The sequence below is a fragment of the Galeopterus variegatus genome, unplaced genomic scaffold (genome assembly GCF_000696425.1).
Source record: "Galeopterus variegatus unplaced genomic scaffold, G_variegatus-3.0.2 Scaffold2651, whole genome shotgun sequence".
NCBI lineage: Eukaryota > Metazoa > Chordata > Mammalia > Dermoptera > Cynocephalidae > Galeopterus > Galeopterus variegatus.
In genome coordinates, this window is record NW_007728762.1 from 229675 (window position 1) to 246760 (window position 17086).

A 17086-nucleotide genomic window follows, 5' to 3' on the forward strand; every position below is an offset into this window, starting at 1 on the left:
CGGATACCATGTCGAAGGCGGCCGGAGGCGCGGCAGCGGCGGCGGAAAGTTGTCCCTCGGCCCCGCCCAGCGCGCCCCCCGCCGCCCCAACCCAGCGGCCCCTGGGCGGTGCCGCTGACTCGCCGGAGCGCACAGGGGTGTGGGCGGAGGCGGCTCCGCCGCGCCCGCGCCTTCGGGAGTCGCTGTGCCTCTTCCACCCGCTCGCACCTACCACCGCGCGGATACCATGTCGAAGGCGGCCGGAGGCGCGGCAGCGGCGGCGGAAAGTTGTCCCTCGGCCCCGGCCGGCTCGCCCGCGGCCGCCGCGGTGGAGGACCTGTCCAAAGTGTCGGACGAGGAGCTGCTGCAGTGGAGCAAGGAAGAGCTGATCCGCAGCCTGCGGCGGGCCGAGGCCGAGAAGGTGAGCGCGATGCTGGACCACAGCAACCTCATCCGCGAGGTGAACCGCCGACTGCAGCTGCACCTCGGCGAGATCCGCGGGCTCAAGGTGAGCCGGGGCCGGGCGGGGAGCCGGGCGCCCCGGGGAGGTGGGGCCAGGCACACTTTCCCTCCCCCTCCCCCCAACAAGTGAGCCTCCTCTCTCTCCCCAGCCCTTTGGAAACTTCTCCAAACTTCGGAGGCGGTTGCTCCCTTCCCGGTCCTCATCCGGGGCGCGCCAGCATCCAGCTCTCTCTCGGGGTCCTCTGCGGCGGGAGGAGAGGGCGCCGAGGATGCCGAAAGGCAGGGAGGGAGAAGATGGGCACGCGGAACCTTCCATTCCTTAGGGAACCTGCAAATTCAGTGCTTTGGGCAGCCGGGTTGCAGTCAGTCAAGGGCGAAGGGGAGCGAGTCCAGGGCATCTTCGCCCTTGGGAGTCGGGGATACGGCTGCTCTGGCGCCACCAGCTCTTCAGCCGGCAGAGGGCGAGGAAAGGGCGCCACTGCCAGAGAGAGGGGCTGGCGGGGCGCCCAGGGAGAACTGCGGGCGCCACCCTCGGAGCCGGCCTGTGTCGCTCGGTGCAGAGGAGCTTAAGTCCTGCCTTCACGTCTTCTACCAACTCCTGGGCTTTCCTTCACCTCGAGTTCGGATGGCGTCGCCTGGAGTTGCCTTACTCCCCTCCCCAATTCATCCCCAGTTTGATTTTAATTTTATCCAGCTTGGGGGTGGGGGGAGGTTGAAGAGAGGGGACACATTATGCAAGGTGCAGGGGTTCGAAAGGGTACCCCAGGTGTTGATCAGCGATGCTTTCTGAGTCAGCCCTTCCTCTGCTCTTAGGGAAAGGGGGGCCCCCCAACACCCCGCTAACTTTCTTTTCTCCCTGGAGAGCTGAGTGTGCCAGTAGTGTGTCTGCCAGGGTGCAGCAGGCCGGTGGCCGGGAACCGCCCTGCCGCTGTGCACCGCAAACTTCCTCTCCTCACAGCTTGCGCTGGTGCCTCCTGGTATTCCTTCCTCTCATTGTTCTGCTTTTGTTTGTAGGAAGCCAGACACAAACGAAATCACTGCAGGCACTTCAGGGAGCGAATTCCCACAGGCACAGGCTGTTCTTGTCCCCTTTCTACTTCCACCCCATTCCTCTACTTCCACCCCAGGCAGTAGATGCTGTTCCTTAATTGCCTCAGCGCTGGGATTCTGGGGGCAAAGAGGACTGTACTGGGAGGGGCGGAGTGCCCAAGGCTTACCTGTGCGCTGGGCCTAGTCCAGGTGGAGATGGCCCTCCCTGGCGGCCCAAACGTACTGTCTTCTAGTCCCTAGAGGTGCAGATAGGAAGATCGCACAGTCAGAAAAATCCCAAGGATTGCTCTCTCCTTTGGCTTAATTCATTACTAATGGAGTATTTATTAAGCACTAGGCTCTTTGGGGAACAGAGGCAGGCTAGTTTAGTGGGAAGATGATCTCAGAGATGGGTTTGAATCTAGAATCCTCATTTGCTAGGATGGTGAGCTTGGCTAATTAGTTTCTCAGATCCTTATTTTATTCACCAATAAAATGCAAATGATAACCATTTTCTAGCGTGTTGTGACAGTAAGTTATGATAATATAGGAGAAGCTTTAATACTGGACTTGATTATAAAAAATGGTAGTTATTGTCTCAGGAAAGGACATATAAATGTATAGTTGTGTGTTTCTAGGATCTGGGTTTCTTAGGCAAAGCTGGACATGGTATTAGTTTGTCACCCTCCAATTTAATCTTCTTCCGTGGTCTGAACCATAATGTGACTTGGAAGAATTTTTAATCAATTAGTTTCATACAGATTTAAATAGTGTGGAGCATCAACATAGTAACTCAGAAAGACTTGAAAGTTCTTTAGGTTGTGTGGATTGACTGTGTGTGTGAGGGTCTATGTGAATGGGGGAGGAGGGTGGTATGGTGGTGGGGTCCTGGTCTTCATTCCAGTAGCCTTATTTAATGAAGTAATTATTAGGCCAGTTAAGGATAGTTACACCCCCAAGTAGGAAAGTCTCTTTGTGGTCTATCTAGATTCATGACTTGGCATCAAAAGACTTTCCAGTTCATCTCCTCACCAAATTCAGGAATGATGGGGGCTGGTTACATTCAGATGCAGCTTCCTGCTCCTCCTTTTCTGTCATCCCTGGGCAGCTGCAGGGTAGCAGCCTCCAAGGCCTCTGGCCCACCCCTGAGGGTGCTGTGGTTTTCAAGGTCCACTGAGGGGCCAACTTTCTCCCTTCTCTTCATCATTTTGGCTCAGAGCTTCCTTGGACACCATAGTGATTCATAAATGTGGTTGACATGATAGGTACATTTATTCATTTTGGCTTAACTGGAAGAAAGGGTTTTTTGTTCTCATGGTTTGGCACTCAGTTGAGGACTGTAAATGCAGGGTAAGTAAGGCCACAACACTTTTCTTTTTTATGCCCCCTTCTGTGAGCTGACTTTGAAATTGTATCTAAATATTTTTGAGGCTGTAGGTGGTACTGTAGCTGTAGACACAGGAGATGGAAGCATCAGTTCTTTTTTTTTGAGGGGTGGGTGGTTGGGTTCTAGCACTGGCTGACTTATGTTTAAACATTTGGGAGGCAGGGCAGTGGAAAGATAGGATTTGGATCCTAACGATTTGGGTGCTTGAGCAAACTGTTAACTTCTCTGAGCCTCAGTTTTCTCTTCTGCTCAATGGGGATTTTAATTTCATATGAGGTTTTATGAGGATTAAATGATATGTAGATGAAGAAACCCCAATGAGGTTAGATAGCTTTCTCGAGGTCACACAGATATAAATGTTCAAAAGAGGCTGATTTTTTTTTCTTTTGGCTAGTGGACATTCTTTGCTTAGAATGTGTGGTTCTGAAAGGGGTATGGAAAGGAGATTCTGGTTAGGATTCTGATGCTGTAAGGAATTGGGTTCCTGAGAACCATGTGTTTGGACTGCTGAGCATATACCAACACTCAGGTTACTCTGACCCAGATTCCTGGGTGGGGGGCTGATTTGAGGGAAGTGAATCTGTAGATTTGTTGTCTGTATTGCATTAATTTCCCTCCTTGCTCCCTAATGCACCAACCCCCAACTCTGATTTGAAGAAAAAGAACAAATTGAAACAATTTTGTAACCATACGTATAGTACTTGATAGCTTGTAGGCATGGGATTGAAATTTTGGGTGGTATACTATGAGGTGGGATTCAAGTTTTAAAAATCCACTTTAGACACTTGGATAACATCTGGTGGCCTGTGGTAATGTTAAAAGGATTTTTAAAATTTTAGTTTTTGAAAAAGAAAGCCCAAGTCTTAATGTGGCAGATTTGAAGAAGCTGGCTCTCAAGGTTATTATCAAGCTGGTTGCTTAGCTGTACATCAGAAAGTGAAGGACATAGCTTACAACTGGAGAGTAGATATTATTCCCAAGAAAACTAGTAATAGGAGGAAAGAACTGTTATAAAGAAAACTTGAATGGGCCAGTACCCAATCCTGTCTGCTCCATCTGGTATGCTCAGAAGTGTATGTTTCACTTCCTTTGGAAAAGGCATTAATCCCATGAAGCCCACAGTAGCACCCATCCTGTTTACTTTCCAGTACTGAAGAAATCAGTAATAACTGTAGGATAGTCTTTCAGATGGAATCATTTAGATGAAGAACATAGACCTGAGCTTTCTATAAAATGCCAGGATTAAACTAAATGTTGAATAACTTTTGAAGCTCAGAAAGATTAATTGTGTTTAGTGTTATTTTTTCTGAATATCCACAGCTTCTGATTTCACCTAAAGCATCAGTATCGGGATAATTTATTCTCTTACTACTATAGACTCCCAACAGAGCAGGGACTTGCAGAAAATAATAAGAAACCTGTTCTCAGTACCTATAGCTGTAGTCTGTTTTAGCCACCAGCCTAGGGCTTTAAAGGGTTGATCAGTCCATAAATGCACATTTAGTGTCCAGTATAATCAAGGCACCATGCCAGGTATGTCACATATGCAAAAAAAGGCATAGGAATGAACTCTGCCCTCTAGAACCTAAGATATCTACATTGGAAAAGGAGAAAATATGATGCCCAATGAGTGCTCTAGCTAGTGTGTGTTACAGGCATTCAGCAGTGAGTGGGAAAGTTACTTCATTCATTCATTGGCGGGTGCTGTTCTAGTGTTGGTGGAGACTTCTTGGAGGACTCTCTCCTCTTAGGTATATTCATATGGGGGAGGAGATGATATTTTTTAGTTGGAATGCACAGACACACTCATGGATCATAATTAGCTGACAGATGGAGCTCAAGGTAGAGAGGCAGGGGAAAGCCTTTCAAGCCTGGCCGAGGGGTGTATTCATTTTCCCTGGCAAAGGGAGGTGATGAGGGTTGATAAGCAAGAGGGGCCTAACATGCAGGAATTGTTTTTAAAGATCAGTCTGACCAAGGAGTGCTTGGATTGGAGTGGGTGAGGGAAGATCTGTAGAGGATGGGGCAGACCAAGGTCAGGCCTGAGTTCAGAAAGTGGCAATGAGAAAGCAAAAAAAAGAGGTGGGCATTAGAAACAAGGGAACAGAATTGTTGGTAATGCTGAGTTAGAACTGACAGGCTTCCTCCTCAGGCCTCAAAACTTACTCCCATCTTAGGCCTCATGGTGGTCAGGAAGGGAAGGGCATGGTTGGCAGATGTTTTATAGTTTATTTTTGCAGTTAGTATCGGGGCAGTATTGGAATCAACCTGAGTTTAAGAGAATTAAGTTCTGTCTTTGAGTACCCCTAGTTCTGGATTAGATGATGGAGTCAAAGGAGCAGAGGTCTTCTGGCTTTGTAAAGCTGGGGAACTCGTAGGTAGGAGCTCCATTTCTGCTCCTGTTTCATTCCTGTCAAACCACCGTGCTTCAAGAAGCAGTTGGTCCCTTTACTTTATCTGTGAATGGGGAATAAGTGGGGACCTCACTATGCCTTTTAAAAATTGCTCCGATTCAGGTAGTGACAGTGGGATGCTGTGCTCTGGATACGCAGAAGTGAATAGAAAAGATGAGGTCTCCATTCTCATGACTAGTGAGGCTGGAGACCTGAACTAACAGGCAATGCTCATATGTATGTGGTTACAGATCGTCGTAAATACAACAGAGGAAGCGTCTAAGGGGGGATGGTAGAGCACAGAAGTGGACCTTCTTTAGATTGGGGGTGGCCCTTCTTTAGAAGGGCTTCTATGGGGGAATGATTTATAAAATGAGACCTGATGGTTGAGGTTGTTGGTTGGGTGTTGAAGGTTGAGGGAAAGCATTCCAAGTGAAAGAGGGGAAAGGCCTGCTCCTTGAGGACCTGAAACAAAGACAGTGTTGGGGGCACTCAGTGCATGATGGAGAGGAGATATTCTCACCTTTTCCACTGCTACCACGTGTCCAGGCCACCACCAGGTCCCTCTACCCAGTCTAGCCCAGTAGCCTCCTCGCTGGCCTCCCAGCTTCCACTTTGTCCCATCTCCCTCCCTGCTCTCCTTTTCCGCAGCCCCACACAGAACTATAGTGATTCTTTGCAAAGTGAATCATATCATGTCACTCTACTGTCCTCATCTCTCCAACAACCCCAAGTCCTTCCCATGGCTGACCAAGCCCCACACCACCGAGGCCCTGGCGCCTCTCACACCTTCTTTCCACCACTGTGGACTTGCTCACTGCATGTCAGGTGTCAGGTTCACTGGCCTCACTGTCACTTGAGCACTTGCTCTCACGCTTGTCTCAGGGGCTTTTCTACTTGCCCCTCTCTGCCTGGGATCCTCTTCACTCACATGTTTGCTTCTTCATTTCACCCAGGTCTTTGCACAGATGTTTCCCTTCTCTGCAGAGGTGCCTTCTCCGGAAAAGTAGTATTCTTTAACTTGCTTTAGTTTTCTTTCCAGAACTTTTCACTACATGACATTATGTTCTCTACTTCTTTTTTGCCAGTCTCTCCCACCAGAGTGAAAGCTGTAGGATGCTGAGGTCTTTGCTCTATCAACTGATATATCCCCAGCACCTGGACTGGTAGCTGGCACAAATAGATGATTACTAAGTAGTTGTGGGTGAAAAAATGAATCACCACCATTCATGCTGGAGAAGTAGACTGAGTCAGAACATTTGGGGCCTTGTGAGACTTAAAGGATTTTGCACTTTATCCTAAGGGCAGTGAGAAGCTATTAAAGGGTTTTAAACAAGGGAGTGACAAGATGAGCTAGATTTTGGAGGTAGAGTTCCAAAGATTTGTCTGGCTTAGAAGTGGAAGGTGAGGGAGAAGGAGATGCCAGGGATAACCCCAGGCTCTTATAAAGAGCAATGGGATGGGTGGGGGTGGCATTTGCTGAGAGGTGCATTTTGGGGAGGGGCTGTGAATATCAAGAGCTCAATGTTACCTGTGTTAAGTGTGAGACGTCCAGGAGTCGTCCAGATGGGTCTGACGAGTAGGGGGTAGGATGTGCAGGACTGAAATGCCCCTCGAGGGCAATCGTGCATTTCCCTAGTAGGGGGCTGGGGCTGCTCATCCTGAGTCATGAGCTGAAAAACTAAGCCGTACTTTTTTGCTCTGGTGAAAGGCCTGTTGCCTCAGAGCTTTGGTCACAAGCAGCCATCTTTCTTGAGGGAGGGGTGGGGGAGCCTTATTTTTCTGCTGGCTGGTTTCCTGTTAATTAATTGGCAGCTCCCCAAATACTAAGTGGATGACCTTGGAGAAATGAAGGTTTGGGAGGTTTAGTTTCCCCTTCTGCAAAAAAGCCATAATAATTATTATCCCCTAAGTGTTTTGGTGAAAATTAGATGAGATAATGTATGTAAAGTATTGTACAGGGAACATAACCAATACCTATTATTTTAATTTTTAGATACCTACAAACCTTCAGCTTCCTCCCACCCTCTCATCTCCTCTCCTGACATCACAGAGAATTCACCAGCTCAAGGCCCTCCGGCTCCCAGGAAGTCTGAGTCTGAGGACACCTCACGTGGATACCTCCCATTAATGGTTGTATGTCTCTTTTCAGGATATCAACCAGAAACTCCAGGAGGACAACCAGGAACTGAGGGACCTCTGCTGTTTCTTGGATGATGACCGGCAGAAAGGCAAGAGGGTGTCCCGGGAGTGGCAGAGACTGGGCCGCTACACGGCGGGGGTGATGCACAAGGAAGTGGCCTTATATCTGCAGAAGCTGAAGGAGCTGGAGGTGAAGCAGGAGGAGGTGGTGAAGGAGAACATGGAGCTTAAGGAGCTCTGCGTGCTGCTGGATGAGGAGAAGGGAGCGGGCTGCGCCGGCAGCCGCTGCTCCATCGACAGCCAGGCCAGCCTGTGCCAGCTCACCGCCTCCACCGCGCCCTACGTGCGGGACGTGGGCGACGGCAGCAGCACCTCCAGCACGGGCAGCACTGACAGCCCGGACCACCACAAGCACCATGCGAGCGGTGGCAGCCCCGAGCACCTGCAGAAACCCCGGGGCGAGGGCAGCCCGGAGCACTCCAAGCACAGGAGCGCCAGCCCCGAGCATCTACAGAAATCCAGGGCCTCCGGGGCCCCAGATCATCCCAAAGGGCTCAAAGGACCTAGCCCTGAGCCCCACAAACCCTTGTGCAAGGGCAGCCCGGAACAGCAAAGGCACCCGCACCCAGGGAGCAGCCCCGAAACGCTGCCCAAGCACGTGCTGAGTGGGAGCCCCGAGCACTTCCAGAAGCACAGGCCAGGGGGCAGCCCCGAACATGCCAGGCACAGCGGTGGGAGCCCGGAGCACCTTCAGAAACACGCCCTCGGCGGGAGCCTGGAGCATCTACCCAGAGCCAGGGGCACCAGTCCCGAGCACCTCAAACAGCATTACGGGGGCAGCCCAGACCACAAACTTGGAGGCGGCAGCAGCGGAGGCAGCGGCGGAGGCAGCAGGGAGGGCACCCTCAGACGGCAGGCGCAGGAGGACGCGTCACCCCATCACCGGAATGTCTACAGTGGCATGAATGGTGGGTCAGTACGTGCTGGGGACCTGCTGTGGCTGGGGCAACTCGGTAGAGGGTTAGGACCGGTTAAGGGCTTTCCAGCAGTATTAGAAAATGTGGGCGCTAGCCAGGCGGTGGGCGGGAGGGGGGAGGAGCAAACATTTACCCCGAAATCACTAGTGTGTTTCTTCCCTTGGATTTGATTTGTGTTTGGTTTACAGTCATCAGTCAAGTGAGATTGAAGAAGGTTGCGGGTGAGGGGCTAGGGGAGGGAGAGGAACAGTAGTGTCTTAGGATCCTGAGTTGTCAGCGTGAAATCTGTAGGTACTGGAAATAAAAGTAGAACCATTCTAAGATTCTTTCCCCTTGAATTTGAGCATTTTCCTAGTTGTGTGCTGTTTGCTACTGGGGCTCGCTTGTGGAATGGTGACCAAAAGGTTTTTGAATCCCGTTAATAGCTTATGTGCAGGAAGAAATGAATATTTATTATGAAAAACAATAACATTAAAAAAGAAATATGGTGTCCCTAAAAAGGCTTGATGCTGGTTTGGCTGAATGCCTATAAATATACCTTACTTTACCTTGAGGAGTTTTTTCATCGAGTTGGGGGCCAGAACACGAATCTGTGGCTTTTTTTTTTGCATCATTCAGTGATTCTCTTCCCTACTCACTCAAAACCCAGCAACTCTCTCACCAAACTCCCATACTCATATTCTGAATACGTTACAAGACACATCTTTCCTGGTTGTTTAAATGTACTTTAAAATGTACAGATGCATTTGAGTGCTCCTTTGGTTTCCAAAGCATAACATCTGCTGCGTTTGCTGAGGCTGCTCTAAACCTGAGCTTTTAAAACTTTAGGAAGAGGCTTAATTTTCTTCGTCTTGGTTCTGAAACCACTTTGAACTCAAGATAGAAATCATTTCTTTAAAAAAAAGCAAAAACAAAAAACCCCACAATCCTTTTATGTTACCTACGGTTGATTGGAGCTAAAATGATTGGCTTTATAAACTTTTTTTTTTTCCATTCAAAATATATGAGGTATTTGCTTTATTTGAAAGCTTCTCTGGTGTCTGTGTGCAGCCAGCTCTGAGCAGTGGTGGAGGAGGCTGCCAATTTTAGCAGCGACATGAAGGGGTAAATTTTCAATATTGTTCTTGGGGATTTACTTGTTGGATTCCATTTCATCCTAATCCTTTTCTCATAGTGCTGAAAATTGACTCCTGAAGCTTGGCTTCTAATGCTTCCAATGTTCTTTTAAGCACAAATGGAAATAGAAAGTGTGGGAAAGATGGGAAGCAGCTGCCTTCTCAGTTATTCATGATGGGAGGTAGAGGCCAGGAGAAGTCAATTCACCTGTTGTGTTGAGGCCTCCTTGCTGGTGCTTTTACTAGGATGGTTGAACCATCACTCACTCTTTCCAAAAGCAGTGGAGATGCTGTCACAATTTCTGTGGGCAGCCTTGGCCAAGCAATTCTCCAGAAGAGATGAAAGTCATTTAAAAAAAATTTTTGGTTGTCTTACTATCCTGAGATAGGTCATTGGTCATGAAGCTTGTCTTTAGAGGGAGGAATGGGCTAATGGGAAGGTACAGGTAATGACTTTTCTATTTTTTGATTACTTTTTAATGTGTACTATTTAAAGGCAACTTTGTTTCTTAAACTAAAAAGAAAATACGGGCTAAAGGCAACTTTGTTTCTTAAACTAAAAAGAAAATACGGGCTAAAGGCAACTTTGTTTCTTAAACTAAAAAGAAAATACGGGCTAAAGGCAACTTTGTTTCTTAAACTAAAAAGAAAATACGGGCATTTGGCTCACTTACAAAACAGTTCTCTTAAAAAAGGGCTCCTTTAAAGAACTCCTCTAGTGTAATCAATGCACAATTTAACTTACAAGAAGAATAGACTAATGGGAACAAAACTGTGCTATCTACCCTCAGTGAATCATTGCACCCCACATATATGTACAGATAAATGTTAAAAATCAATGAAAAAAAATATATATAAAGAAGTGTTTTTACGTGCAACTTTTAAACAATGCCTTGCATAAGGTAAAGTATATCTCTAGATAAAGATGATGTATCATGCCTTTGTATTGCCTGTATTCAGATAAACTTAGTGGGTCAGGTAAATCTTTCTTAAAATTGACCAATTTAATTTAGTTACAAATTTGATGTGGCAGATGCATTTTTATACAATGACACTGTAAATTCAATCCTTGCGTCTGCTTCGTTTTATTATTCTTAAGTGACAAATCTTCTACTGATTGTTAATATCCTCACCAGAGTATATTTGCAGTGCATTTACGTTGTGCTTTTATTTTAGTAATTAATTGGAAAATGAAGTGGCACAATGAGATGTTTAGGGATCATCAGCCTATAAACTTGAGCATTGGCAGCTTGTTTTTATCCTGCCATTACAAATTAATTTTTGATATGGATGGTAAAACATGCTTTTTCATATTTTTAAATCTCCACACAATTTGTTTGGATCACTGGTGTATAGACAGATAGGAACCAGTAACCAGTTTAATCCCAAATTGCAGACTTGCTGAGTCATTTCCAGAGTATTCTGTTTGGGGTTGGTATGAGATATGAGTGCTTTGGATAAGCACTTGCATGTTTTCGCTTGAACAAAAAGCAGGTAAAAGCAAATGGGAAGTGTGTCTGTATTATGGCCGACTGAAACAGAGATGAAGTATATCTTGGCAGAATATTGTCCTACCTGTAAGGATATGCATTCTTTCCAAACACATACACACACACACACACACACACACACACACAGAGTCACAGACACGCACATGTACACATACGTGCATTAAGGGAACATCAATCAAGAAGATTGCTGTTTTAGTTGACTGTTACTTAGGCATTGATAGAATTTGGATGTGTTGTCCCCCTAAAACTCATGTGGAAATCTGATCCCCAATGTGGCAGTGTTGGGAGCTGTTTGAGCCATGGGGGCGGATCCCTCATGAATGGATTAATGATCTCCCTAGGTGGGGGATTAATGAATGAGTTCTCACTCTATTAGTTCCTGCGAGAGCTGGTTGTTTAAAAAGACCCTGGCACCTCTTCTCTCTCTCTCTCTCTTGCTTCCTCTCGCCATGTGATCTGCTCATACTCGCCGGCCGCCAAGCAGCCTGAGGCCCATGCCAGGTGCAACTGTTCCAGAATCGTAAGCCAAATAAACCTCTGTTCTTTATAAATCACACAGTCTCAGGTAGTTCTGTTATAGCAACACAAACAGACAAATCCAGGCATCTCTAAATCTTCTTATGCTTTCATTTACAAACTCAGTTGATAGTAGTTGAATGTGACATCAAAGAGTTCCTTTTGGTTAAAATCAGTTGGCTTAATCTCTGACTGGAATGCAAAGATGAATTTTAGGTATTTTTCCTCTTTTAAAAATATCTAAGTCTGTATAACCATTTTAAAATTACTAGCTGATTAAAAACAACAGAAAAACAAAACAAACAAAAAATCTCTAAGCTACACAAAATCCTCATGAGTGCATTTACTTCATTAGAAGTCATCATTCAACTATTTCTTTCCAGTTCATAGAGAATTCCATTTTCAAATAGGAAGTAGTTTCAACATTTATCACAACTAAATATTAAGGCATTTGACCATTCATTCAATTGCTTGCTGTAGTCCAGATTTGTAAATTAAGAAATTGCATAGCCACTTCTAGCTATAAATGTACACAGTCCGACAGCCTTAACTATTGAGAATGGGGGTTTCACTTACCTGATTGCATTGAAATCCAAAGTTGGGTTGAATTTTCTTAGGTGAAAGTATTTTTTTTTCCCACAGTGAAACTAAGGAGTTTTGCTTCCAGATATCTGCTGGCAGATCTTTGCTTTTAAACAGATAACTCTTTTAGCCTAGGTCATAGATGCCTTGGGTGATTCAGTTTCTTCTAGTAATAGCTGTTTGTCGTTGGCCTTCTAGGCAAAGATGATTCTGATGATCAGAGGACCTTACAAATACTTCACCCATTGGACATTATGAATCCAGATGAAAAAGTAGTAAAGATCGTTTGAGTTTAATTCTACAGGCACATATTGTTGGTTACCAGCAAATGAGAAGGAATAAGTAGAGAAATGTTCTCTTTATTTTATTGTTTATCTTTCTTCTTCTTCTTCTTCTAAAAAAAAGTTGCTTAATTATCCTGCTGGGTCTGATTCCCTTTGCCTTCGTCGAGCACATCCAGTGAACAGTAGCTGCATGCCCTCATTCAACATCACCCTGGCCAATGAGAGCACATACGAAGAATTATTTACTTGTGTTAGACAAGGTTCATGTAGAACTTCTTTGGCCTTGTTGGTTGGAGTGTCAGGGTTGAAGTCTTCCTCCTTAAAGCTTCTTATTGCTTCTCTTATTCTTTTGTGAGGGTATCTCAGGCTGTTTCTCAACAACTCTTCCCGTTTCAGGGCTTCCCAACAGTACAGTCAATGCCCTATTGACATTTGGGCAGGATAAATCTTTGTTGGGAGGTCTTATCTTGTGTGTTTTAGGAGGTTTAGGAGCATCACTTGGCTCTATCCATGAGCATTCTCCTAGTTATGGAGCATCACTTGGCTCTATCCATGAGCATTCCCCTAGTTATGACAATCAAAAATGTCTCCAGACACTGGAAAAATGCTCTGGGGTGAGAGGTGGGGTATAGGCAAAATTGCTCCTGCTCCAAAACCACTGCCATAGAGCGGTAGTTTTCGATCTGGCTGAAGATTAAAATCACTGTGGTAGCTTTCAAAAAATACCAGTGGGTGAGACTCACACTCAGAGATGCAAATTGAATTGATCTGGCACTGGGCCTGGATAATTTTGAAAAAGAGCTCCTCAGATGATTCTAATGAGCAGATCAGGTGAAAACCACTGCCTTAAATGCATGACTGCTGCCTAAGATGGGTTGGTGTGAGTGAAGGTCTGAAACACCCAAGCTTCCTGGGAAGAAGAAAGTTAACTTCTCTCCTTCCTTTGCTGAACTCCAGAACTGGGAAGGATTGACTCCAGCTGATACCATAAAACTTCGCTCCCCTCAACTTTAGGCCAAGGCTGTCAAATAATGCACTACTTAGGGGTGTGGATTGAAAATTCACATTTTTGGTGGGTAGAGTTGTTAGGTTAAATTTGAGGGAACCTCTGGCATATGAATAGGTTAAAGACTGCTTTACTTTTTTAAAGACGTCACATCCAGATGAAAAAATAAAAGTGCATGGATCTCAAACCCATATACAGTGGATGGTGGTGGTGCGTGTGAATCATGCACCGCCTGTAATGCTAATGAGTATTTCCCACAAGAGAACACTGCATTTCAGATCTCCTGCTTTATAGGTTTTACCCTGAGTTTTAAGACTGCTCCTTATTCTCTGTTGAGATGGTTAATGAGGAAATGAAAAATGCTGATAACACAAAGTTGCCTCGTCTACGAAGGGTAAGATAACCTGTGTGTGGAAGAACCCAGCAGGATTTCTCTGAAACAGGGTTGTCTGTGAATTAAATAGTAGTGTACTATAGCATGAATAATCGCTCTCATAAATCTTTTATTTTGCTTAGAAAAAGAATATAATTTACCAATGAATTTGGACAATAGAAATTGTCTCTTGGGAGAAAAATGTTAACATCACAGTTATGGAATACCAGAACTGATTTTAATTGAGGTCCTCTGGATATACTTGTATTTTCTATTGTGTGAATTGACACATAGATGGTTAAAGAACTAGGTAATGGTTTTTGTTCTTCAAGCTTCAGTGTAGTAATTTGGAATCCTTAAATATACTTTGATAGAACATCAATTTAAGGACTTTTGAAAAATAGAATCAATTTATTGTACCACACTTGTATGTTTAAAACATATTGCATTTATCATAAGAGTACATTTTCATTTAATGACATAGAAAGCTTAATATTGGAAATATAGTTTATTTAAGAAAATTTCAAAATATCTGAGAGGTGAATTATTGGAAAACCTAGGTGGCTTAGAAAGGTATTTTTCCCTAAGGAGATTGTCTATCTATCAGCATTGTATATATGTGTGTATGTATAATTATATACATTTTAATAACTTTAATATTGTATCTGACCAGTACCAAATATCCAGTTGATCCTGTTTATTCCAAATATGGTCAAATGCATCTAGCAGTCTGTCACATAAGCTAGTGGCTGCCATGAAGTAAACCAAGAATCTCTTTCAACTGATTATGATTCTGTCCTTTAGACCCAGTTGAAATCAATTAAATGTTTATATGTTCTGGTTCATTGCAACTTTCCAGAAGCTATAATAGAAAAATATGATCATTGAATTAGTGATGAATTTATCATTTCAGCAGAAATAATTTAGAGCAAAACATGGGGAAGTGAAAAGCTACGGTGGGTTATTCCTCTTCATCAGGTAACGACTTTTCACAGGTGTCAGAGGAATACAGTACATGAATACACACAAGTGTTCATAAGTACATGAATAAATGAATACATTACAAATACAAAATGTGTAGAACTATGTATTTACTCACAGTCATGATAGACTATTCTGGAGGCATTGGTGTAGAGATCTTAGTCAAGCTCTGCTGGTCAGAAATAAGAGTGTGAAGCCAAACTTTGCCAAAGCTTTAAACGTAATGATAATGTTTTCCTTGTGTAGCACCATTGAGCTAGTGTATGCTTGGTGGGAGTAAGTGTTCCAGACTGAAGTTTATGACCATGGACTCTAAAACTTCTCCAGTTTTAGCCACTTACCTCTGATGGTTGGGGGTAGAACTGTCAGTTCCTACATTAAATGGCCCAGATGGGTATTCTTTTTTTTCCAGTATCTCCTTTACTAAAACCAGATTTCCAGTCACTCCTAGGATGGCAATGCTCTCTGCTGCACTTCTTGCTGCCCTCATCAGGCCTGACTTTAATTCATTTTCTCGTTGTTGTTCTCTATTCTGTTCTGCTGCTTCTGATGGATGGTCATAGCTTGGGAAAGTGGATAACCACACTTAGAACTGTGTTTAAAATAAGAAGGACACCTTGAGGTGTCCTTCTATGAGTAAAGTATATGAACTTTTAGTGCATGGTCCATGTGTCATCCATCTATAAGTATTTTGGCTTTTCAAGGGTTCATTTTTGCTTATTTTCTGGGTCTTGACTAAAGTTCAGATAGTTGAGGTAGCTATGTAATATCATAAGAACTCAGATATGTGCTTCTTGGGTGCTTTGACATACCCAAATTGCCTTTAATAGTAGTTTAATGCATAATATTTATAGTGCACATTGTGCATATTTGAAAAAAAATTATTTTGAATTTGATTCTGGGAAATATGAAGAATACTTTCATATTCTGGAATGGGCTGATTTTCAACAAAGCTGGGAAATTTGAGATTCATTATCAAGAGTAGACCATGGTATACTTGAGAATACAGACATGAAATCTCAGCTCTAATTTATGAGTCTGTAATCTGCAAAAGAGTGAGGTTCAAGTTACTGCTGCTCCTGACATAAATTGCTTTCTCTTTAGAGTGCCGTTCAAGTGTTTCCAATAGAAAGAACCACTGCTCTTTCTGTGACAGAGGGTCCTTAAGCTGTAGAGAGGCTGAAGAGGTGTTCAGAAAAAGGAAAATGGCAGAGGAGTAGCAGCCTGGATTAGCATCCTTACAAGAGCAGTACTGGTTTGTCCATCCTAAGGCAATAACTGGGTTATTCACACATGGCTGTTCATTTACAGTTTTCACATAACAAACAATTATGTGTACTATAGAGCTTTTGTACTCAAATCATTAGGGAAGAGTTCAAGAAGTTTTGGGACTTGGTCCTGGTCCTCAGTTGAAACTATGCAAGTATGCAATTACAGATAAATGAAACTTCAGGAATAATATTTATTTGTTTTATTTTTATTTTTCCAGAACTTTAGTTATTTAAACCTTCTGTAGGCTTTTCCATGAGACAGGATATGTTAGGGAAAAAGATTGGATTTTGTATTTGCTCAAAGACTGTGTTTTAATTATTTGCCTCTCTATACACACACACACACACACACACACACACACACACACACACAGCGATAAGTATTCTTGTATGTATATTTAATAGGATATTAAATGCATTGAATTTAAAAACATTAGATTACTTTTCCCCTCATATCTCTTTCACCTTCACACAGCGATTAGTATTCTTGTATGTATATTTAATAGAATATTAAATGCATTGAATTTAAAAACATTAGATTACTTTTCCCCTCATATCTCTTTCACCTTCATTTTCAGCGACATAAAGGAAAGTGAAGCCTTACAGTTTTAAATTCGGCAAACAGAATATTTATAGTACCATTATTGCCTGTTGGTGATGTTGAGAGATAGAATGTTTTAGTAAATTTTGATGACCAGGCATTTGAAGGTGGTCTCTGATGCTTCCTGATTGAGTTGGCTTTTCTAGTCAGGTATATTCATCGTCATTTTAAACTCAAAATTTTGCCTTCTGCTCTTGATTATAAAGGAATCTGAGAGGTCTTGTCATCTTTCCTCCAACTATTGAGGGCTCTTTTTTTTTGAGAAATCTTTGATCTGGGTTGTGGGTAGGTAGCTGTAACTTCCTAAGTGTCCCTAATTGCTAGCTGGTTAAAAATACGTTAACAGGCATGAATTGCTCTTGGGAGCATAGTGTGTGTTTTCTTATCAGTAGGAAAGAAAAAAACTCAGTTGATGCTGAATATGTAAATACATAAAAAGTTTATATATGCACATATATGTTTATTTAAATAAAATAT

General features: G+C 43.8%; 1 protein-coding gene across 1 annotated transcript; it reads left to right on the plus strand.

Moving 5' to 3' along the window:
• The first annotated feature begins 64 nt into the window (after nucleotides 1-64).
• On the plus strand, nucleotides 65-12383 carry LOC103598512 (coiled-coil domain-containing protein 85A-like). The gene is made up of 3 exons (XM_008582505.1): nucleotides 65-487; nucleotides 7403-8405; nucleotides 12292-12383. The coding sequence occupies exons 1-3, from the start codon at nucleotides 227-229 to the stop codon at nucleotides 12381-12383; spliced, it is 1356 nt and encodes a 451-aa protein (XP_008580727.1). The 5' UTR covers nucleotides 65-226.
• The last annotated feature ends 4703 nt before the right edge of the window (nucleotides 12384-17086 follow it).

Coding starts and splice junctions, on each gene's coding strand:
- LOC103598512 (XM_008582505.1), top strand. CDS start 227: ATGTCGAAGGCGGCCGGAGGCGCGGCAGCGGCGGCGGAAAGTTGTCCC. Junction 488..7,402: donor GCGAGATCCGCGGGCTCAAG/GTGAGCCGGGGC, acceptor GTCTCTTTTCAG/GATATCAACCAGAAACTCCA. Junction 8,406..12,291: donor GCTGTGGCTGGGGCAACTCG/GTAGAGGGTTAG, acceptor TTGGCCTTCTAG/GCAAAGATGATTCTGATGAT.